At 59.2% G+C, this 23033-nt stretch overlaps 3 protein-coding genes and 1 long non-coding RNA gene across 7 annotated transcripts in view; 2 read left to right on the top strand and 2 right to left on the bottom strand.

Annotated features, from left to right (window-relative positions):
• The window catches only part of SEMA4B (semaphorin 4B), a 32422-nt gene extending 25783 nt beyond the window's left edge, over nucleotides 1-6639 (top strand). For all 4 annotated transcript variants that reach the window (XM_002721507.5, XM_070054550.1, XM_051834303.2 and 1 more), the window contains exons 7-15: nucleotides 195-308; nucleotides 404-555; nucleotides 1695-1876; nucleotides 1947-2097; nucleotides 2808-3018; nucleotides 3165-3280; nucleotides 3417-3583; nucleotides 4895-4980; nucleotides 5149-6639. In XM_002721507.5, coding sequence (XP_002721553.3) covers nucleotides 195-308; nucleotides 404-555; nucleotides 1695-1876; nucleotides 1947-2097; nucleotides 2808-3018; nucleotides 3165-3280; nucleotides 3417-3583; nucleotides 4895-4980; nucleotides 5149-5891 — 1922 coding nt within the window. In that variant the 3' untranslated portion in view covers nucleotides 5892-6639. The remainder of the gene's footprint in view (nucleotides 1-194; nucleotides 309-403; nucleotides 556-1694; nucleotides 1877-1946; nucleotides 2098-2807; nucleotides 3019-3164; nucleotides 3281-3416; nucleotides 3584-4894; nucleotides 4981-5148) is intronic.
• Nucleotides 6640-7700: 1061 nt separating this feature from the next.
• On the bottom strand, nucleotides 7701-11308 carry CIB1 (calcium and integrin binding 1). Its single transcript, XM_008275332.3, has 7 exons — nucleotides 11041-11308; nucleotides 10898-10932; nucleotides 9980-10088; nucleotides 8516-8666; nucleotides 8311-8429; nucleotides 8140-8228; nucleotides 7701-7941 (listed from the first exon to the last, which is right to left on the bottom strand). The coding sequence occupies exons 1-7, from the start codon at nucleotides 11089-11091 to the stop codon at nucleotides 7920-7922; spliced, it is 576 nt and encodes a 191-aa protein (XP_008273554.1). The 5' UTR covers nucleotides 11092-11308; the 3' UTR covers nucleotides 7701-7919.
• A 100-nt stretch (nucleotides 11309-11408) lies between these two features.
• Nucleotides 11409-21003, top strand: GDPGP1 (GDP-D-glucose phosphorylase 1). The gene is made up of 2 exons (XM_002721490.5): nucleotides 11409-11737; nucleotides 16958-21003. Exon 2 carries the CDS (start codon nucleotides 16967-16969, stop codon nucleotides 18122-18124), a length of 1158 nt encoding a protein of 385 aa, XP_002721536.3. The 5' UTR covers nucleotides 11409-11737; nucleotides 16958-16966; the 3' UTR covers nucleotides 18125-21003.
• Nucleotides 21004-22405: 1402 nt separating this feature from the next.
• On the bottom strand, nucleotides 22406-22931 carry LOC138844741 (uncharacterized). Its single transcript, XR_011381050.1, has 2 exons — nucleotides 22859-22931; nucleotides 22406-22657 (listed from the first exon to the last, which is right to left on the bottom strand). It is a non-coding gene; the product is annotated as an uncharacterized lncRNA (long non-coding RNA).
• Between the last annotated feature and the right edge of the window lie 102 nt (nucleotides 22932-23033).

The following is a 23033-nucleotide window of genomic DNA, read 5'->3' on the forward strand; positions in this document are numbered from 1 at the left end:
TCCTGGGGGGCAGCAGGTGCACAGGGCTGGAGGGCTGTTGAGTCCATGCCACACAGACTGCCAGGGCCAGAGCCACCGCGGGCTGTGCTCGGGTTTGGCTTTTCCGAGTTCCAGCTTCCTTCTGTGATGGGCAGTGCCAGGGATACTCCGAGCCGGAAGAAGGGGCCGTTCCCATGGGAATGTTTTCTTGGCAGATGGTGAGCTGTACACTGGAACAGTCAGCAGCTTCCAAGGGAACGACCCGGCCATCTCCCGGAGCCAAAGCCACCGCCCCACCAAGACAGAGAGCTCCCTCAACTGGCTGCAAGGTGGGGACTCGCAGGGTGCCGGGCGGGCGGCGCAGTGGCCCCGTCTCGGGGCTCCTTCCCGGCTGACTGCACGCGCCTCACACCCCCTCCCACAGACCCAGCCTTTGTGGCCTCAGCCTTCATTCCCGAGAGCCTGGGCAGCCCGCAGGGGGACGACGACAAGATCTACTTCTTCTTCAGCGAGACCGGCCAGAAGTTTGAGTTCATCGAGAACACCATCGTGTCCCGCATCGCTCGCATCTGCAAGGTGAGGGGCTGGGCCAGCCGCAGGGCCGCCCGCGCCTGCGGCCTCCGCCCTCCTGCAAGGGGACAGCTTGGCCAGTGGCCTTCCTCTCCTTCCTTTCCAACTGAAATCTCTCTCACTGTTTTCTTTAAAAAGTGTGAAAATAGAAGTATACGCGCAGATCAGCTACTAAGTGAAGAAGGGGTGTGCATCCTGCTTAGGAGGTTCTGGGGGGCGGGCATTCGGCACGGCAGTTAAGGTGCCCCCGTGCCTTACCACAGTTCCAGCTTCGCTCCGGGTTCCAGCTTCCTGCTCGTGCATGCCCCAGGAGGCGACCCGTGATGCCTCAGGTGCCTAGCTCCCTGCCACCCACATGGGAGACCTGGAAGGAGTTCTGGGCTCCTGGCTTCTGCATGGCCCAGCCCCTGCTGTTTTGGTCATTTGGAGAGTGAACCTGCAGGTGGAAGACTCTCTCTCTCTCTGTCTCTGTCTTTCTCTCTCTGTTTCTCTGTTGCTGTGCCTTTCAGATAGAAATGCATGCATGCACACATAGGAGAGGCACAGAGAGAGTGGGAGATTCTGCAGGCGGCTGCCTCGGGTGAGCCCCTGCTGCTCTTAGGATCTCATGAAGTCCCTCAGCCTCTGGCTTGAGCAGGCTCTTGTCTGTTAAACGGGAATAGTAACCACACAAGCCTCAGCAGGTTAACTCATGAATCCACAGAAAGCTTAGAAATGTGATCTGCATTGGCCGCATGCAAACCACTGGTGTCATAACCCCCGACCTGGCACCGTGGGTGTCTCGGGGTGCTGGCACGCATGTGGTTGTGTGTGTGTGTGTGTGTGTATGGCTTTGGAGGCTTTGTGTGTGTGTGTGTGTGTGTGTGTGTATGGCTTTGGAGGCTTGTGTGGCTATGTGCATGTGTGGGCGGGGGCTATGTGTGTGTGTGCACGCGTGTGCGCGCACTGCCACTCTGGGGCGCTCTGGCTCCCGTGTGCTCGGCGGTCACAGACACGCAGGGTTTAGACAGGTGCCCCGCGCCCTGGTTTCTCCGAGGCCCGCGTCGGTGTGCAGGCTTCTGCTGGCGCTGCACTTGCGGGCTGGGGCAGCAGGGCAGCCCAGGCCTGCAGCCCACAGCCCCGGGCCATCCTCCTTCCCCATGCAGGGCGATGAGGGCGGCGAGCGGGTGCTGCAGCAGCGCTGGACGTCCTTCCTGAAGGCCCAGCTGCTGTGCTCGCGGCCCGAGGACGGCTTCCCCTTCAACGTGCTGCAGGACGTCTTCACGCTGAGCCCCAGCCCCGAGGCCTGGCCTGAGACCCTCTTCTACGGGGTCTTCACCTCCCAGTGGTAAGTCCCCGGGACTTCCTGGGGAGGGGGCTGGGGCCGGGCTCCGGGGTTAATCGGCTGCTTCCTTCAGGCACAGGGGCGCCTCGGAGGGCTCGGCTATCTGTGTGTTCACCATGGACGACGTGCAGCACGCCTTCAACGGCCTCTACAAGGAGGTGAACCGGGAGACGCAGCAGTGGTACACCGTGACCCACCCGGTGCCCTCCCCCCGGCCTGGAGCGGTGCGTGCGGGTTCCCCACACCCAGGGCCGGGGCAGCTGGACACTGTCGGGGTCGTCCCTCCCCTCGGTCCCCTCTCCCGCTCAGCTGGGGGCTCCTCATTAGTTAGTTAGGCGGCCTGGTGAGCAGGTGTGGGGCCTTGCTAGTGTTTTCGCCATACAGGCTCCCCGGAAGCAGACGCTGGATGCAGATGTGGGCGCAGGGAGGGATCCCAGGGACCAGCCAGAGGGAAAGGAGAGCAGGGGTGGGCACAGCCACGAGGGGGAGTGTTGGCCAGCACGACCGGCGGCTCCGGCAGAGGGGCAGCAGACCTCAGGACAGGCCCAGTGGAGCTGTCGAGCTGTGTGCCATGTTGGGCGAGGGCCACTCTGTGTTTTAAGTCCCGAACAGAGAAACCTCAGCGGGCACAGGAGCTGGCCAGCTGCACTAGGACACTGTGCACGGCCAGGGCGTCCTGGGGGCTGGTGAGGGGTGGTGGGGGCAGATAGGGGGCAGGGGTCTGGAAGCCTTTATGCGTGTGAGGCTGAGCACTGGGCAGGGAGGAGGCCCAGCCGGGACACCCTCCTGGCTCTTGGCTTCCCAGCGCCCTGGCCTGGACCTTGGACCTTCAGACTGGTGCTGGCTCCCTGCCGTGACCGCAGGACATGTCCATGGCCGCAGGGGAGCGGGCCGTGTGCTGTCTGCTGCCTCACGCCGCCCTCTCCCGCCACAGTGCATCACCAACAGTGCCCGGGAGAGGAAGATCAACTCGTCCCTGCAGCTCCCCGACCGCGTGCTCAACTTCCTCAAGGACCACTTCCTGATGGACAGCAAGGTCCGCAGCCAGCTGCTGCTGCTGCAGCCTCAGGCCCGCTACCAGCGCGTGGCCGTCCACCGCGTCTCTGGCCTGAACCGCACCTATGACGTCCTGTTCCTGGGTACCGGTGAGTGCCTGCAGCCAGCTGGGGAGCGGGGGAGTCACAGTGATGGCCTCTCCTCTGGGCCTGACTCTTGTCCCGCGGCAGGTGACGGGCAGGGGATGTCACAGGCCGTGGCCTCTCCTCTGGGCCTGACTCTTGTCCCTCGGCAGGTGACGGGCGGCTGCACAAGGCAGTGAAGGTGGGCTCGCAGGTGCACATCATTGAGGAGCTGCAGGTCTTCCAGCCGGGACAGCCCGTCCAGAACCTGCTCCTGGACACCCACAGGGTGAGCGGCCAGGGGGTCTCTGCACCATCACCACGCGGTCCCGGCCATGGCACGGGGGAGGGTGGGGGGTTGGGGGTGGCCTGGATGATGGCTCCGGTGCCCATGCCCACCTCTCACCCTATCTGTGGCCGCGCAGGGACTGCTGTACGCGGCCTCGTACTTGGGCGTGGTCCAGGTGCCGGTGGCCAACTGCAGCCTGTACCAGAGCTGCGGGGACTGCCTCCTCGCCCGCGACCCCTACTGCGCCTGGGACGGCTCCGCCTGCCGCCACATCAGCCTCTACCAGCCTGAGCTGGCCTCCAGGTGAGAGCCCCCCGGCCCCGCCGCGCGCCCACCTGTCCCCGCGCACCGGGCCTCAGCCTCGGCTTCACTCCTGTCGGCTCCCTGCCCGCTTTCCAGCCAGTCGGCTCTGCCTCACCTCCCGTAAGTGGCCCGCTGTGAGGGGCCACGCGGCACAGAGGCCGCCGGATGGGACCTGGCTGGGGACTATGTTTCAGTGGCAGCAAGGGCCCCGGAACAGCCCCTCTGCAGAGCCATGCAAACCCACTTAGAGTACAAAATGCTCACTTAGCAGGCAGGGGTGAGCACAAGCCACAGTCATCCCCGCTCTGCCACCTGGAGCCACCGTGCGGCGCGGCTTCCCGGGTTTTTTCTGTACCCGTGGGAAACAAACACAGAAGTCCATGTCTTTTAGATAAAAATGGGATCTGTCCCATTTGTTGTAATTTTTTTACTGATTTTGGTTGAGTTTCTTGTCCTTTTTTTTTTTTTTTTACATACATCAAGAATTACTTTTAAACAAAACATACTGTTTTGAAAACACACGATTGATGTGATTTTACTTAGCTGTATGAGAGCCAGATCCAGACAGCTGCCGTCTGTAGCGGCCACAGTCGCTGGGGTGGAGCCCAGAGCCTGGAGCTCCATTAAGGCGTCTCCCGCCGACGCCCAGAACCCAGCTGGGCCGGCACTGCTGCTCCTCAGGGTTTGCATCAGCAGAAAGCTGGCATTGGGAGCCAGAGCTGGGTGTTGACCCCGGGCACCTGGTAACGGGTCATGGGCATCTGCACTACCAGGCTAAATGTTCCCCTCCCCTAACCCTAATTTTTTTAAGATTTTATTTATTTATTTGAGAGGTAGAGTTACAGACAGTGAGAGGGAGAGACAGAAAGAAAGGTCTTCCTTCCTCTGGTTTACCCCCCAAATGGCCGCAAGGGCCGGAGCTGCGCCAATCCAAAGCCAGGAGCCAGGAGCCTCCTCCAGGTCTCCTAGTCAGGTGTAGGGGCCCCGTATGGAATGCCGGCGCTGCAGGCAGAGGATTAACCCCATATTTTTTCATGAAACAAAGCAATACTAAATACAAGACCTTTCTGTCCACGCAGGCGTAGCCGGCCCGCCACGCTTCCTGAGGGCACTGGCTGCTCCTGTAATGGGAAGTCCAGCAGTGGCTGCTGTTGGCGGTGTGACAGCAGAGAGGCTGAGCAGAGGCTGTGGGGGCGGGGGTCAGCTCAGGGAAGTTACTCACGGCTGCTGCAGGCCTGGGCCCGTGCGCTGTGGGTGGAGAGCAGGGGCTCCCGGGGCTTCCTGGCTTAGCCCAGCCTCTCCTGTCCTCAGGCCATGGATCCAGGATGTCGAGGGGGCCAACGCCAAGGACCTCTGCGACACCTCCTCGGCCAGCCCCTTGTCTCCCATACCAACAGGTAAGGTGCCCCTCAGAGGTGGACGAGAGAGGCCGGGCCGGGCCCAGTGGCTGCTGGGCCTTTCCCTGCAAGCAGGGCCCTGGGGAAGGGAGACTCACGCGGTCCCGGGAGTCCTGGAGCTGCCTCCGTGGCACCACAGACAGCCCTGGGTACCTCTTCTGCCTGCAGGCAAGAAGCCCTGTGAGCAGGTCCAGTTCCAGCCCAACACCGTGAACACCTTGGCCTGCCCGCTCCTGTCCAACCTGGCCACCCGGCTCTGGCTGCACAACAGCGCCCCCGTCAACTCCTCGGCCTCCTGCCGCGTGCTGCCCACGGGGGACCTGCTGCTGGTGGGCGGCCAGCAGGGGCTGGGGCGCTTCGAGTGCTGGGCAGTGGAGGGGGGCTTCCGGCAGCTGGTGGCCAGCTACTGCCCAGAGGTGGTGGAAGATGGGGCCGCGGAGCAGACGGAGCGGGGCGGCAGCGTGCCGGTCGTGATCAACACTTCACGTGTGAGCGCGCCGGCGGCCGGTAAGGCCAGCTGGGGCTCCGACAGGTCCTACTGGAACGAGTTCCTGGTGATGTGCACGCTCTTCGGGCTCGCGGTGGTGCTGCTTGTCCTGTTCTTCCTCTACCGGCACCGCGACGGCATGAAGGTCTTCCTGAAGCAGGGCGAGTGCGCCAGCGTGCACCCCAAAGCCCGCCCCGTGGCCCTGCCGCCCGAGACCCGGCCGCTTAACGGTGTCGGCCCGCCCAGCACCCCCCTCGACCACCGAGGCTACCAGGCCCTGTCCGACAGTTCCCCAGGGCCCCGAGTCTTCACGGAGTCCGAGAAGAGGCCGCTCAGTGTCCAGGACAGCTTCGTGGAGGTGTCTCCCGTGTGCCCCCGGCCCCGCGTCCGCCTGGGCTCCGAGATCCGGGACTCCGTGGTGTGAGAGCCGATTGTCAGAGGAGGCCACCCTGGCTTCGGGGGGCCGCCCGAGCCCACAGCCTGCCTGGAGCACGCCCGTGTGCCCAGCCAGCGGGAGCCTGGGAGCCAGCTGGTTGCCGGCCTCCAGCCAGGTGGAGAAGCCCAGGGCGTCCAGCTGCAGAGGGGGCTGCCCAGGTGGCAGAACAGTGCTCCTGGTGTAAACTGAGCCCTTTAAGAAATAATTGAAAATGTGAAATCGGAGAGACATGGAAGGCCATGCACACAGCAGGGGCCACTGGGACTCCTTCCGAGTGGCCATTTGGGACTGAGTTGGTGACCCCTCGCCTTATCCTACTGCCACAGGCTGCCTTCCCACCGCAGAGTCCGGGCCTGCTCTGCCAGCCAGCCGAGGACGTCACCATGGCTGCCAGCGTCCCCGCTCAGGGATCAGGGCTGGACCGGCTCCACAGCCCTCCCCCGGCCGTGGCTCAGCCCCCGCCTCTGGACCTTTCCAGCCTGCATCAGGCTGCGACCACTCAAGAGGGCAGCCTCGGCTACACCGCCTTTCTGTGGATCCCGGGAGAGCGCTCAGCCTCCCAGCCGGGAACTTTACTCAGATCGAAGCTAGGAAGCTCCTTGCAACGTCGCCCCAGGCCGCCCCTCACCCACCCCTCCACTCTAAGGGACATCGACACTGCCCAGCCAAGCACAGGGGCCTGGGCTTTAGGAGACTTTTGTTTTGTATGTTTTTAATAAATGCACTTTACATTTTTTTTTAAGATTGATTTATTTGAAAGGCAGAATTAGAGGCAGAGGCTGAGAGAGAGGTCTTCCATCTGCTGGTTCACTCTTGAAATGGCCACAATGGCTGAGCCGATGCGAAGCCAGGAGCTTCCTCTGAGTCTCCCACGCAGGTGCAGGGGCCCAAGCACTTGGGCCATCTTCTACTGCTTTCTCAGGCCACAGCAGAGAGCTGGATCAGAAGAGGAGCAGCTGGGAGTTGAACCGGCGCCCATATGGGATGCGGGTGCTGCAGGCGGCAGCCCCTGGACTACTGTTTAATCCTGACCTCTCCTCCGAAAGGACTGGTGCTCTCGGAAGCTGGCCTGGTTCCAATCACGGGAATGGGGTCGTCAGGAGCTCAGAGGGGATGGTTAGGGAGCCTGGGTCTCAGGAGGGGAGCTCGGCCCCCACGCTTTGCATCCCCAGTTCAGTTTGGCGGGGTGGGACACAAGAGCTGCGACGGAGGCCTTTTGTAATGTTTCAGTCATGTGATAGAGCTGACCTTTTGGTGTACAGCTCTTTAAGTCTTTTCCCTAATGTTTACTTACTTATTGTCACCTACTTGAAAGGCAGAGTGACAGAGAGAGAGGTATCTCCCATCCACAGGTTCAAGCTCCAAATGCCCACAACAGCTAAAGCCAAGCCAGGCGGAGGCCAGGAGCCTGGGACTCCATCCGGGTCTCCCCCTGGGCGGCAGGGGTCCGAGCACTGCATTACCGGGAAGTTGGGTTAGAAGCAGAGGAGCCGGGACATGAACCAGCAGGCCGACGTGGGACGTGGAGGTTCCAAGCAGTGGCTTAAGCCACTGGGCCACAATGCCCACTAATTCTAATGCTGCAGAAATTCATGTTGCCAGCCCTGCCATCAGGATACCAATCCCTTGTGCTACCTCCTCAGACTCACAACCCCCGCTCAATCGCAGTGGGGATGGGGGTGCGGTCCAGTTGGACTTCCCACTGCCCCTGCTTCCGAGGTTACAGATCCCTGGTGAGACTGAAGGCGCCCGGGGGTCTGCGCCTCACCCCAGTGTAGCTACCCTCGCACACGGGGCCAGAACTTCTAAATCTTTATTACTGCTGAGTAGAAACAGAGCACTTGATGGCAGTGAGAAGGGGAGAGGCCCTGACAAGGAGCACTCTCCCCTGCCCGAGGCCCAGACGGCACGGTGCCAGCTCCAGGCTGGGCCGGCATGGCCGGCCCTGGCACCACAGGTGTACCCCTTGGCCGCAGCTCCACAGTGGACGGGTTCTTGGACACGTTGGGGCTGCTGTCACAGGACAATCTTGAAGGAGCTGAACAAGAGAAGGGTGGGTTAGAGGATGGTAGGTTCCAAACCCGAGCCCACCCACCTCCCCTTGGCCCCCAGAACTGGGCCCGGGGTGTCGTGTCTGGGAGACAGCCCCCTCCCTGACACAGAAGTCAGGCTTCTCTCTCACCGCCTGTGCAGATGGGGAGCTTGGGCTCCCAACCGCAGGGGACCCCCGTCATACCTGGCAAAGTCTGGTGAGCGTGAGATGACGTGCTGGAACTCTGACAGGTTGATGGTGCCGTCCCGGTCGATGTCGGACTCCTCCAAGATCTGGGAGAGGGCTGGCTTCAGGCAGGCCACCCCCCGCCCCCGCGCCCTGCGCCCTGCGCCCGCCCCCCGCCCGGGAGCTCACGTTGTCGATCAGCTGCTTCATTTCGGAAGCGCTGAGCCGCGTGTCCTCGCCCTCGCCCGTGAGGCAGTTGACCAGGCGGCTCAGGTCTTCCCTGTCCAAGGTTCCGTCATCGTCAAAGTCTGCAGGGGGCCGAAAGGAGGCGGTCAGGGGGCTGCCCGAGGCTCCGCCAGCACGGGGCCCACGGGAGCCGCCCCTGGTCCCCTACCGAAGATGCGGAAGGCGTAGTGGGACTTGATGTCTGGGGTTGCCGTGTCACTGAACACGCTGAGCAGGTCCAGGAAGTCCTCGAAGCTCAGGCTGTCTCTGGTTGGGGACGTGGAGAAGACCCTGCAGATCCGCTCCTTGAAGGGGTTGGCCTAGGCGAGAAAGGCCCGCCCCCAGTGAATGCCACAGGCACAGCCCGCCCACGGGAGGGGGTGGGGCCCCGGCATGGGCACCGTGGAGCTCCAGCTTTCGGCAGGGAAAAGGAGTTAGCACTTGGGAGCCAGCACGGAGGGCCGCGGAGGCCTGGGCTGGCCGCTGACCCAGCCAGGGGATGGCTTCCTGGGAGTCGGTATTTAACCCAAGAGCAGGTGTAACGATCCGGTAGGGGTGGCCCACATGTCCCTCTCCAAGCATGACTTCTGCGTACTGGGGACTCCCGGACTCTTCCACCGGCTAGGCAGCGTGAGAGATTGTAGACCGCAGCTGCCCTCCAGCACCCAGAAGTGACCCCTGCGATCCAGCCGCACTGAGGTGCTCCTAGCCTAACATCTCCCCTGCTCCCAGGTCTCTGGTGACCAAGGGCCCACTCGCTGCTTCTGATAGGTTGTTCGGGCTCCCAAGAATGCGCAGTGTTTGTCTTTCTATGCCTGGCTTGCTTCACTTACTCCACTCCCTGGTTATGTTAGGACACAAGTATTTCACTGGACAATTACTGTGTGACGGCCAGGCCCTTCCACAGGCCCAGACTCCTAGCAGCAGGCCTGCTCTTCCTGTCCGCAAAGCGTAAATCCTACTGAACCCCAAGAGGGTACCCTAGACCCCTCCATGTGAAAAGCACCGGTTCCAGATCATTCTGTGAAGCCTTTGACTGCGTGTTAAGAGCTAAACAGAAAAAAGACCAGAATGGAGGGTGGGGACAGCAGTGAGCCCCTGGTGGCATGACCAGTATCGGGGGTGGTGGGGACAGCGAGCCCCTGGTCGCACGGCCAGTGGTGGGGGCAGTGAGCCCCTGGTGGCATGGCCAGTGGTGGGGGTGGTGGGGACAGTGAGGCCCAGTCACATGGCCAGTGGCAGGGGGCAGCGAGCCCCTGATCTCGCAGCCAGTGGTGGGGGCAGCGAGCCCTGGTCACGTGGCCAGTAGGGGGGGACAGCAAGCCCCTGTTCCCGCGGCCAGTGGTGGGGGTAGCGAGCCCCGGTAGCATGGCCAGTGGGGGGGGCAGCAAGCCCCTGGTTGCATGGCCACTGGGGGGGGGGCAGTGAGCCCCTGTTCGCATGGCCAGTGGTGGGGGTGGTGGGGGCAGCGAGCCCCAGTCGGATGGCCAGTGGTGGGGGGCAGCAAGCCCCTGATCTCCCGGTCAGTGGTGGGGGTGGGAGCAGCGAACCTGATCGCACGGCCAGTTGGGGGGGGGCCGTGAGCCCCTGGTCGCAGGGCCAGTGGCAGGGGTGGGGGGTTGGGGGCATGCACCTTGAGCTCCGGAAGGCTGAGGATCTGCTCTAAGGACACCCGTGCGCGTAGGGACTCCTCCACGCTCCGGTGCTCCTGCGGCAGCAGCTCACAAAACCGCCTGTGGGCTCTGGACAGAAGGGGTGCCTATGAGCACTCGGCCTCCCGAAGCCCCTGCGGCTGGCCTCCCAACCCACCAGGTGAGGAGCCAGGCGCAGCCCGGGAGAGACGTGTCCCAGGTCCCCGCAGGCTGGGAGTCCATGTGTGCAAGGGGTGGGTCTTTCCTGAGGCCTTTCTGAGAGCCAGGCGCGAGCCGGGCACAGCACACGGATCCTGGAGGCTTGGGGACATTGAGGAAGGAGCCAGAATTTGGCCCAGAAGAACAGCGAGAAAGGAGCCAACCCAAAATCCCTCCACCCGTTCTCCACACCAACTGTGCAATCCCGGTCCCACCGGGATTCTCTCTGCCAAGGGCTGCGGGAAGCTGCCGGGCGCCCTGGGTCCCTGCACCCGCTTCCCTGCCCTGGGCCTCCCTCCAGGAGGTTAAATGAGGGAGCGCGGGAGACCCGTTCCCGCAGGGGTGCGGGCTCCCTAAGCTAACAGCGACTGCCCGGGTCCAGTGCAGCCGGAAGGAGAGGCAGGGGCCCGGCTCCCTCCGCAGGGCTTCTCCGGTTGCTCAAGCGACCCAGTCAGCCAGGAGCGACAGCAGCCCCCGCCGGACCCGGGACGAGAAGCTCGGCCGTGCAGAAGCCAGGGCGGCCAGGGTCAGAGGGCGCCCAGCTCTTCCTGGAGCCTGCGAGGCGGCTCCGTGGGGGCAAAGCCTGGGGGGACGAGGGCAGCCGGGACACGGACTCCTGGCCTGACATTCGGGCTCTCCCACCGGGGAGGCCTCTGAGGGCCCATCGGGGGCGTTTCTCGAAGAACCAAGGTCGCACTTACAGGAGGATCTCCTGCTTCGTCAGGAACGTCAAATCCTGGAAGGCAAACCACGGACAGGGTCAGCGGGCCGCCCCGCCGACGCCCGGGGCCCGCTCCCGGGTGCAGCCCCGCACGCGAGCGTCCGGGAGCGGCGCCCCGCGCACCTGGTACTCGGCCAGCAGCTCCTTGGACAGGCGGCTGCCCGAGCCCCCCATCGTCGCGTCGCGCGCACCGATCCGTCCAGACGACTCTTCCTCGGGACGCCGACAACTTTCTCACTTCCGCCCTCGGGCCGCGTCCCCGCCCCGTCCCCGCGGCAACCGCCCGGGGCTGCCGCCCCCGGGCCCGCCCCTGCTTAAAGCGCCCAGGCGCTCCTAGGCGGGCGTAGCCGGCGAGCTCCGGGAGCCCGGCGGTCCCAGGCGAGCCGGAGGCGGGGCCCGGGGCGGGGCGGACGCGCTGGGGCGGAGCCCAGGCCGCACGGCCCCGCCTCCCGGTGGGCGGGGCGGGCCGCGCCGCGTGCGTGCGTGCGTGCGTGTGTGCGTGCGCGCGCGCGCAGGCTGCGCTTGCGTCAAGAGCGACGCGACCTCGCTATGGCCCCGGTAGTGGCTGCGGGGGAGGTCGCGCGGGGCGCACGCCTCACCTGGGGCAGGTGGAGGGGGCGGTCTTGGGCGGGGCTGGAAAGCGACGTCCGGGAGGTTCCTGGAGGCGGCGTGTCCGGGAAACCCGATTAGCCGAGCGGCCTGAGAGCGCCGGCTGCCCGCGGCTCCTTGCAGAGGCAGCCGTGGGTTTGCAGCCCCCGAGGAGCGCTGGGTGTCAAACACCGAACGTAGCTATCTTCGGTTCTTAGAACAGTCGGACAAGGTAGGTTTCGGTGAGTTGTCCTGGCCTGGGCAAGCTGTCCTCACTCGCTAGGCTAGATTAGGATTAGATGACAGCGGTGGAGTGAGTGCCTGTTGATGGCTCCTCGGTGGTGCTGGGTTGGCCTGTTCCCTCCCCTGTTCTGTAAGGGATTTTCAGGACCGGATGCGTAGTCGGTTATCAGCAGGTGCTTGCCGAACCACTGTTTTCCCAGCACTTCCAAACCAAATACGGTGGTCGTTTGAGAGCGACTCCAGCAGTGCTCGCTAGATCCTGTGTGAGCTGCAGAATTAGCAGACCGCGCCTGAGTCGGGGAGAGCCCTCACCTGACCGGGGCTTTCGAGAGTAGAACAAGAAGCCATTGCTGTGTGTCCGGTGCTGACTGAGGAGAGGAAGCACCGGCCAGCCAAGGGCTGCCCTTCACGGTGAAGATGTGGGAGCTGGGCTTGGGCGCGGGTGGCCATCAGCTGCAGTCCACATCTCCCAGGCGTTTGGGCTGGCTCTGAGCCTCTCATCACAGAACAACCTGCTCATCATTTTGCTTCCTGCTGGATTTTGTACAGTAGGGACCGTATTGATCTGCCACTTGCTCTGCCTGGCCAGCTCTCCACACAACGAGTAGAGTTGAGTTGCTGATACACTGATATATATGAGAGGTAGCGAGAGAGCCCAGGACCGGGCTGGGCTGAGGCTGGGACCCAGGAACGCAATCCAGGTCTCTCCTATGGGAACTTGAGTTCCATCATTGCCACCTCCGGGACTGCACGAGCTGGAATCGGGAGCTGGCGCTGGATACTGAACTTGGGGATTCTGCCACAGGACAAGTGTGGCTTCACCATGAGGCTAAACACCTGCCTTGCTCATTCATTTTTATCTTGTTTTTAATTTTCATTTATTTGCATTTAGAAGGCAGAAATGAGAGAGATTTTTCCATTTGGAAAGTGGGTACTTGGGTTGAAAGAATAGGAAGTACCAAGACCCTGAGCAGAAACAGGCTTGCTAAGAGTAAGGGCAAGAGTGGGCAAGGGAAGGGATGGTACGAGATGAGATGGGATGGGTGGGCACAGACAGCCCACAGGCCTCGTCGGGAGGGAGACTTTGACCTTACACGGACGCGGGCCCACAGGGCTGGTGAATGGTAAAGGTGGGATGCACACGGCGGCTGGCATGGTGATCCCAGCTCACAGTGGGTTTGGAAGGCACCCAGCCCATGCCTGGCACAAGAGATGTGCTACCAGTATTCCCTCTCTTGGTGTCCCTCTAACGGTGTTTTCCGGTTCCCTAAAGCCTTAATCCTGCTAGGCAGTCACTCCTGATAGTCGCTATAAAGTGTTCCTCTTTCGTTCCTAACTAACGCTTCTTGCTGAGTGGTTTACTTTCTGTAGATCTATCGGTTGGTGTGTCTTTACTCACATTTTTAACCTTTGGATGTTGTCTTAGTCTTGTCCCAGGCTCTGGCTTTAAATGTCATTGACTTCCAAAGTTATATGCAGACCAGACCTTACCCTTGGCCTCCAGGCTTGACTTTCCCACTGCCTACACCACTTCCCTTCTTAGGTGCCCAGGCTGCATCTAAAATTCAACAATCAAAATTGATTTTTTTTTTAAGATTTATGTATTTATTGGTTGGAAAGGCAAAGCAACAGAGAGAGATCTTCCATCCACTTAGTTTATACCCCCAAACAACCACAACAGCCAGGACTGGGCCAGGCCGAAGCCGCTTTCCCAGGTGCATTAGCAGGGAGCTAGATTGGAAGTGGAGCAGCCAAGACTCAAACTGGCACTCAGATTTGGGATATGAGATGCCAGTGTCAAAGCAATGGCTTAACCCAGAGCACCACCACATCGGCCCCGAAAAGGCCGCCCCTAGTCAGCCTGTTCCTTACCCCAACTCTTCTGTTTCCCCGCTTGGAAATGCCACCAGTATCCTAAGGCCAAGCCCACTCCTTCCCTTGACTTAAAAACTAACAAAAATTTATAGCAGTTTAAAAAAAAAATCTAGGGGCAGGTTTGAGTCCTGGCTGCTCCACCTCTGATCCAGCTCCCTACTAATGTGCCTGGGAAAGCTGCAGAAGATGGCCCTAGTGTTTGGGCCCCTGCACCCACATGGGAGACCTGGAAGAAGCTCCTGGCTCCTGGCTTCAGCCTGGCCCAGCAATGGCTGTTGTGGCCATTTGGGGAATGAACCGGCAGATGGAAGATTTTGCTCTCTCCCTCCCTCCCTCTGTCCCTCTCTCTGTAACTCTTTCAAATCAATAAATCTTTTTTTTTTTTTATTTCACATAGAGTTGACTATCTTAACCATTTCTAAGTGTACGCGCAGTTCCGTACATTAAGTCCATTCATATTGTTGTGTAACCTGTCTCCAAAACTTTAGTTTTACAAAACTGAAACGTTAGGGCCAGCGTTGTGGTGTAGCCAGTAAAGCTGCCACCTGCGACCCCGGCATCCCATATGGGCTCCGGTTGTGTCTCAGCTGCACTTCTTTTTTTTTTTTTTTTTTTTTTTTTTTTGACAGGCAGAGTGGACAGTGAGAGAGAGAGACAGAGAGAGAAAGGTCTTCCTTTGCCGTTGGTTCACCCTCCAATGGCCGCCGCTGCAGCCGGCGCACCGCGCTGATCCGATGGCAGGAGCCAGGAGCCAGGTGCTTTTCCTGGTCTCCCATGGGGTGCAGGGCCCAAGCACCTGGGCCATCCTCCACTGCACTCCCTGGCCATAGCAGAGAGCTGGCCTGGAAGAGGGGCAACCGGGACAGAATCCGGCGCCCCGACCGGGACTAGAACCCGGTGTGCCGGCGCCGCAAGGTGGAGGATTAGCCTATTGAGCCACGGCGCCGGCTCAGCTGCACTTCTGATCCAGCTCCCTGCTCATGGCCTGGGAAAAGCAGGATAAGATGGTCCAAGTGCTCCGGCCCCTACACCCACGTGGGAGACCTGGAAGAAGCTCCTGGCCTTAGTCTGGCCCAGCCCTGGCTGTTGATGCCAACTGGGGAGTGAACCAGAAAATGAAAGATCTCTGTCTCCCCCGACTCCCATCCTACCCCATAACTCTTTCAAATAAATAAATAAATCCTAAAAAAGCCTGAAACTATGTACCCATTAAACTCAGCTTGACTTTTTTTTTTAAAAAAAATTTATTTATTTGAAGGGGTTAGAGAGAGAGAGGGAGAGATCTTCCATCCACTGGTTCAGTCCTCAGATGGCCCCAGTGGCCAGGACTGGGCTAGGCTAAAGCCAGGAGCCAGGAGCTTCCTCCTGGTGGGTGGCAGGGGCCCAAGCACTTAATCCATCTTCCGCTGCTTTCCCCAGGCCACGGGGTACTGATGTTGCAGGGGGCAGCTCTGCTCACCATGCCACAGTGCCAGCCCCTAGCTTGACTTGTTTTTTTAGTAATTAATTTGAGAGACAGAGCTCTCATCTGCTGGTTAACCCCATACAGTGCCTGCAGTGCCTGCAGTGCCTGGTCCTGGTCTGGGCCAAAGCCAGTAACCAGGAATGCACTCCAGGTCTCCTGTGGGTGGCAGGAACTGAACCCAGGTACTCCAGTGTGAGATGTAGGCGTCTTAACCTCCAGGCCAAACGTCTACTCCCCAACTTGACTTGCGATAGGTGATTTTGTATGTTTTCTGTGTTTCTTTTTTTGTTATATTAATGTCAAACTTTCTGGACCAGCAGAGCTGAGGCAACCCAAACCTGGACCGAAGTGATGCTACTGAGATAATTCCTCCTTGTGAATGTTAGGGTTAGGATTATTTAGGGTTTGAAGAAGGTGAGAAGGCAGCCAGTTAAAGCAGGAAAGACTTTCACTGTAGGAAGGACAGCACAGTGGAGTTCAAGGTCTAGCCAGCCCGAGAGCAGGCGGTTGGTGGAGGTGGGAGGGGTGGGGTGTGCTGAAGTGAGTGTCCAGCCTTCCAGGCAGTGGGCAGTGACCTATTTATGTTGTTGGGAGGGGGCCATGTGGACATGGCTGAGCCCATCATCCACCATGATGAAGTGGGCTTAGACGGGCAGAAAGCCCCCTTGGCAGGTGTTTATCGGGATTAACCATGTGCACAGTGGTCTGGCCAGGCCAGGACGACCCTGGCAAGGAGCTGTCAATGTCAGAGTCAAGCTAGCAGAATCTTAGTGGCATGCCACAGTGCTATCCTCAGGGATGGTTCGCTTGTGTCCAGTTTTCCAGGTGCGGAGTTGACCATTGGTGTCCCAGTGGCCCACCAAGTCCTAACAGTGAAGTCCTGTCTGGGTCAGTAACAGGTCCCCTTCCTGAAGCCGCTGAGTCCGGGGCTCCAGGAGACAGGAGCTCATCCAGGGTCTCCCACGAGTGGCAGGAAGCCAGCTAAGTGGGCTGTCACCTGCTTCCAGGTGCATTAGCAGGAAGCTGGATTGGAAGTGGAGGAACTTGGACTCGAAGTGGCTCTCCAATAATGAGATGCAGATGTCTCAAGCAGTGGCTTAACTTGCTATTCTGCTATGCCTGCCCTGGATTTTATTTTAAAGGGAAATAAAAATAAAGCTGCAAAGATAAACGTACAGGATGTTCACAACATTTTGTATGATAGGGTGAAGCCAACGACATAGCAGTTGAAGCTTGGTTAAAAAAATCAAGATCCACCTGTACTTGACAATGAGGCAAATTGTACATTGTAATGCTTTCCTGGGTATTGGAATGAGGGGTGTAGTTTATCTTCATTCTTCCTCTGTTAGAGTATTTACATATGTATGCTTTCAGATAAACATACATATTTACAAAGAAAAATTACAGCCTATATATGTATGTTTATACATTTAAGGTGTATCTGAAAGGCAGAATGACAGAGAAAGAGAGAGAGATCTTCCATCCATTGGTTCACTCCTCAAATGCCCTCATCAGCCAAGGGTCGGCCAGGCCAGAGCCAGGAGCCCAGAACTCCATCGGAGTCTCCCACATGCGTAGCAGGGAGCCACGTAGTTGAGCCGTCACTGCTGGCTCTCAGGGTGCACTAGTAGGAAGCTGGTCAGAGCCGAGTAGGTGGGGTTCAGACCAGCACCTAAGCAGTGCCTCAGCCTGCTGCACCACGACACTGGCTCCACGATGTGTATTGTTAACATACAACTTACAGCACTTGTTCACCTGTAAGTGATGAAACTGTGAGTGGTTCCTGTGGTTTCCAAAGGAATAACAAAAAGCAAATGCGTTGGAAGTGGCTTACCGTCCTGTATTTTCTGTGTCCTGTGGCTGTTTCAGATCAGCTCCATGGCTCTTCAGCCTGGCTCAGAGGACATTTCCTACTTGCTGCCTCCAAACGGCGAGCACTGGGAAGGGCGAGCGATTCCTGACTTCACCTATGGGCAGCAGGAACTGGTGGTGGAAGGCATCCAGTGGCCCCAGAGTGCAGCCAGCGCCCTGGACACGTGGGCACTGTCTCGCTTCGACTCTGTGCTGCGCTCTGCCTGGAGTCAGCGAGTGGAGCTTGGGCTCTTTCGCTACCGCCTGGGGGAGCTGCAGACCCGGAGCCTCCCCGGGGCCCTGGGGCTCGTGGCCCAGCTGAACGTGGAGCGAGGCGTGCAGAGGAGGTGCCCTCAGCACATGCGGAGCGTGAGGCAGCCCTTCGACCCCGAGCAGTTCAACTTCAACAAGATCCAGCCAGGAGAAATCCTCTTCCGTTTACGCCGGGAGCCCCGCGTCCCCAGGGCTCTCCAGCAAGAAGACGTCCTCGTGGTGATTAACGTCAGCCCCCTGGAGTGGGGCCACGTGCTACTGGTGCCCGAGCCCGCCCGTGGGCTCCCCCAGCGCCTGCTGCCGGGGGCACTGCGCGCCGGGGTCGAGGCTGTGCTGCTGAGCACACACCCGGGTTTCCGTGTCGGCTTCAACAGCCTGGGCGGCTTGGCCTCAGTCAACCACCTCCACCTCCACGGCTACTACCTGGCCCACAGACTGCCCGTGGAGGGGGCGCCAAGCGTGCCCCTGGGCCCTGGGGGCCTGCTGCACCTGCTCCAGACCCTCCCAGCTCCTGGCTTCCTCTTTTACACCAGCGGGCCAGGGCCTGACTTGGACGCCCTGGTAAGCAGAGTGTGTCGGGCCACTGACTATCTGACTGACCATGAGATTGCACATAACTTGTTTGTGACCAGGGGCACCCCGCCTGGGAAGACATCCCCCTCCTCAGCCCTCACAGGCGTCCGGGTCATTCTGTGGGCCCGGAAGTCCAGCTTTGGAATCAAGGAAGCCGAGGCTTTCAACGTCGCCCTCTGCGAGCTGGCTGGGCACCTCCCTATCAAAACGTCCGAGGCCTTCAGCAGCCTGACGGAGACGGCTGCGGTGGCCCTCATTCAGGACTCCCTGCTGCCCCCAGCCCAGGCACACGAGGTGCAGGCAGCGCTGGTGGCCCTGCTGGAGCAGGAGGAACAATGACCCTTCCACGGCATCTCTCTTCTGTCTGATCGGAGTCCCTTCCCGTAGGGCTGCTCATCACGGTCGTCTGGGAGCGGGTTTCACGCGTGCCTTCTCGCCTGTCGCAGCCTGAGGGAAGTAAAGGACTGAGCTGGGGAGAAACCGCGGGATAAATCCAGTGCTGGAGCACTCGTGGACCTGTGACTGCTTCTCGCCTTTCGCTCTCTGTCTTTCATGAATGTATTTCTTTGAAAGGCAGAGAGACAGAGGCGGAGATCTTCAGTGTACTCGTTCACTCCCTGAATGTCTGTAACGCCCAGCACCGGGCCTGACCAAAGCCGGAACCCAGGAGTTCGATCAGGGTCTCTGTGTCAGTGGCAGGGCTCCGCATGCTTGAGCTGGCGCCTGCTGCCTCCCAGAGAAACATAAGCAGGAAGCTGGCTGGAGGCAGGAGCACAGCCAGGGCTCTAACCAGGCCTTCCAGGAGATGCAGGCCCCCACGTGCACTGTCTTACCTGCTGCACCAAGCGCCTGCCCCTTCTCACCTCCTCTTAGACCCCAGGTGGGGAGCAAACTTAAGGGAGTGTGTGCGAGAGTTCCACACTCCTTTCTTTGTGTTTTTTTTTTTTTTTTTGAATATTTATTTATGTATTTAAAAGAGTTACACAGAGAGAGGAGAGGCAGAGAGAGAGAGAAGTCTTCCATCCGATGGTTCACTCCTCATTGGCCGCAGCGGCCGGAGCTGGGCTGATCCGAAGCCAGAAGCCAGGAGCTTCTTCCGGGTCTCCCACGTGGGTGCATGGCCCCAAGGACTTGGGCCATCTTCTACTGCTTTCCCAGGCCATAGCAGAGAGCTGGATCGGAAGTGGAGCAGTTGGATCTCAAACCAGCGCCCATGTGGGATGCCGGTGCTTCAGGCCAGGGTGCTAACCCGCTGCGCCACAGCGCCGGCCCTGCACACTCCTTTCTACAGACTTTGTCCTCCTGGACCTCTCAGATGTTAGCAGAATGGTAGTTCATGAGCCGCTGTGTGCTCTTCCTCTGTTCTCACTCTGCTTCTTCCCTTCTTGTTTTAAAATTTTTTAAATATTTATTTATTTATTTATTAGAAAGAATTACAGAGTGATGGAGAGAGAGGAAGAGGTCTTCCGTCGACTGGTTCACCCCCCACCCCCAAGTGGCTGCAACAGCCAGGGCAGAGCCAGGCAGGTGCCAGGATCTTCATCTGGGTCTCAAGCACCTGGGCTATCTTCCGCACTGGTTTTCGCCATTAGCAGGGCACTGGATTGGCAGTGGGGCAGCCGGGTCTTGAACCGGCGCCCATATGGGATGTTGGCACTGCAGGTGGTGGCTTTACCCACTGTGCCACAGCGGCGGCCCCAGTCCAGGTTTCTCAAGTGGGTGTCAAGGACCTGACTACCTGAGCCATCACCTCTGCCTCCCAGAGGGCACAGTATCAAGAAAGCGAATTCAGGACGGAGCCCGGCCTCACACTCAGGCGCTTTCATAAGGGATGCAGGCGTCCAGGTGCACCTTCTGGAAATCCACGTTGAGTTCTCTAGTCCCCAGCACTGAGTCCCTCGCGTGGGCCATCCTGCAGGAAGATGGGGTGGCCTGGCAACCTTGAAGTTGCCGAGTATCAAGTGTCAGATTTGGTAGCTCGTTTGTTATCAGAGGACTCCATTCTGCTTAACCAAAGCCGACTGCTGACTTTGCAGCTCATCAGACTTTGGTTTAACTTAACAGATAAATGTAATGCTTGCTTGACAGTTCCAGAAACTGGCCTTGACAGAGCCGGCTGAAGTTGCAAAGTAATCTGGCTTGCTTCGGCCAGATGACCAGATATACGTCTGTGGGCGGAAAGTAAGCCCTGTGACTCTGCCAGCCCCCGATCGCCTGGCCAGAGGCCAGTGTGTGGCTGGCCCTTTCCTCCGTTCCCCTTGTTCCTGACTTCTGCTTCCTTCAAAAGCTGTCCTGCTACTCTAAGGATTGTTGATGTCTAGGTGGAGACCGTCCCTGAGGCTGGGTGTCTGTGGGCCCCTCAGACGTTGGTAGAATGTCATGCAAATAGGCTGCAGGCTGTGACTGGTAGGCTTGCTTCGAGACCCGCCGGCATCTACCCGCACCATAGCTTCCTGTTCTGTATGTGGGAGCCTGTGGTTTTAACCACAGCTTCAAGTTAGTTGCAATCTTCCATCCAGAACTGGCAGAGGAGGGGGGCTGAGCCCCCTACAGGGAAATCGGGCTGTCTCCAAGAGACCCCCCACTATCTCCATGGGCCCCGAGCCAATGAACTTACAGTATGTGAAACCCCTGTGCAGTGGGCACCCCCCTAGAATGACCCAGTGAACAGTAAAGCCTTAACAACCCGTGCACTTCCTGAAAACCAGCGTCCCGCTCGCGGCTCTCCGTCCCAGCTCCTCTCAGACGAGACGCTCTTTCTGTCGCCATGCAAAACAGAAAATAAAGTTTCCACTTTGCAAATTGTTTCCCATCAAATCACCCATCAAACGCACTCCGGTAACCACCCTCCCCTCCGCGCCCGGTGACATTGGTGACAGTGATGTCTGCCTTCTCCTTGGACTGCTGGCTTCTAGAGTAAGCCTGATTTCCCAGCATCAGCTCTTGTCTCTCGGGTGTTGACCTTTGAACAACGAGCAGCCTGACCTACAGGCAGACGTCAGGGCTGAGCTGGGACAGCGGGCACTTGGGACTGCCTCTCCCTGATGGCTGTGCTGTCCTGCAGCCCCTGAGCCCCAGGCAGGCCTCCTGGCATCTTTCCTTGGCACTTCACAAGCTCCCAGTGATGTAGGCAAATCAAAAAATCCAGAGCCAAGTCATCTACATGTGAGTCAAAATGGAAATTTTATTTTTATTAAAGATTTATTTATCTGAAAGAATTACAGAGATCTTCCATCCACTGCTTCATTTCCCAAATGACTGCAACTGTCAGAGCCGGGAGCCAGGAGCTTCATCCGGGTCTCCCACATGGCTGCGGGGGCCCAAGCACTTGGGCCATCCTCTGCTGCTTTCCCAGGTGCACTAGCAGGGAGCTGGATTGGAAGTGGGGCAGCTGGGACTCAAACTGGCACCCATGTGGGATGCTGGCACAGAAAGTGGTGGCTGTACCTGCTACGCCACAGTGCCGGCCCCTGGGTGCAGCTTCTTTAGGGACCTCTGCCTCCCCACTGTCTCTGTGTCACAAGCAACCGCCACTATTTGGTGCCACCCCAAATGACCAGCAGGACACCTGTGTCCACTAACACGGTGTGTGAGCACTGGCCTTCACGATGGACTTCAGGTAGGTGGCTCCCTGTGTCTAGGCCTATATGAGAAAGCTTTAACGTAGAATTTTAGTTGGGGGCTTTATATCCCCAAAGATACGACAGTGCCTCCTTGGGGTGAAGCAGAATATGCGCCTTTCAGCCATTTTATAAGGAAAATAGCTTTTAAAAATTCAGCAATTTTATTTTTTGCCACCGTCATGGTCTTGGCAAATTGCAGCGCATTTAACACCTTTCTCTGCAAGCTTCTGCAGCTACAAGCTCCGATAACACGTCATTCCACTCGGGAGTGCAAACGGCCATCACCAGAAAGTGGATTTTGTGTGTGAGACGGTAAGTTAAATACAGGATTTCCCTCTTTCTCCCCAGGACTGATGTTTCAATGGAAAGCTTTACCCCGCCCAAATACATCTTTCTATAAAAAGCGCCATTGGACCGGCGCCGCGGCTCACTAGGCTAATCCTCCGCCTGCGGCGCCGGCACCTCGGATTCTAGTCCTGGTCGGGACACCGGATTCTGTCCCAGTTGCTCCTCTTCCAGTCCAGCTCTCTGCTGTGGCCCAGGAAGGCAGTGGAGGATAGCCCAAGTGCTTGGACCCTGCACCTGCATGGGAGACCAGGAGAAGCACCTGGCTCCTGGTTTCAGATCAGCGCGGTGCGCCAGCCGTAGTGGCCATTGGAGGGTGAACCAATGGCAAAGGAAGACCTTTCCCTCTGTCTCTCTCGCTGTCCACTCTGCCTGTCAAAAAATTAAAAAAAAAAAAAAAAAAAGAGCCATTGGATTTTATTTACTGTGGGCATTTCTCAACCATTTATATGCTTTGTGATTTTTTTTTTTTTTTTGAGATCTTTATTTATTTGAATGGCAGAGGGAAAGAAAAAGAGGAGGAGAGAGAGAGCTTCCATCTGCTGGTTCACTCCCCAAATGGCTGCAACAGCAGGGCTGGGCCAGGCCGAAGTCAGGAGCTCCACTAGGGTCTCCGAAACCAAGGGACTGCAAAGCATCTCAAGAAGGGGCATTTTTGAAAACGCATTTTTATTTATGAGAGGCAGAGAGAGGTCTTCCATGGTCCATGCAGTGGTTCACTCCCCAAATGTCCAACACTGGCTGGGGCTGGGACAGGCAGTACTTGAGTTATCTGCTGCTTCCCAGGGTGCACATTAGCAGGAAGCTGGAACCGCTGCGGAGCTGGGGCTTGAACCCAGGCACTCCGACGTGGGATCGCATCACCACCGCTGCACCCCGGTCACCTGCCCGTGTCCACGTCATCCTGAAGAATGGACAAATGTGAGCCGTCCTCCGCATCTGGCCACACAAGACAAGCTGAGTGGACCCGCTGGTCTGTGGGTGGAGGGGTGAAGCTCGCGAAGGAGGCGGCAGCAGTAAAGGAACAAGGAGCTGTGGGTGGGGGGAGCCGGCGGGAAGCGGGAGGCCTACGTGCCCCGTGACGCACCCCAGAGGGGCCCGGCACCTCGCGCTCAGCCCCGGTCGACCCCCGCTGCAGCTCGGCCAAGATGGCCCCGGCCGGTGCCCTGGCGGGGTGTGGCTCCCGGAGGCCCCGCCCCCCACAACGCTCCTCCGCCAGGGACCGCCCCCGTGTCCATGGCGACGGCGGCGGCGGCGGCTGCTGTCGTGCCGACGGAGGG

Source organism: Oryctolagus cuniculus, chromosome 12 (assembly GCF_964237555.1).
Source record: "Oryctolagus cuniculus chromosome 12, mOryCun1.1, whole genome shotgun sequence".
In the NCBI taxonomy this organism is placed as follows: domain Eukaryota; kingdom Metazoa; phylum Chordata; class Mammalia; order Lagomorpha; family Leporidae; genus Oryctolagus; species Oryctolagus cuniculus.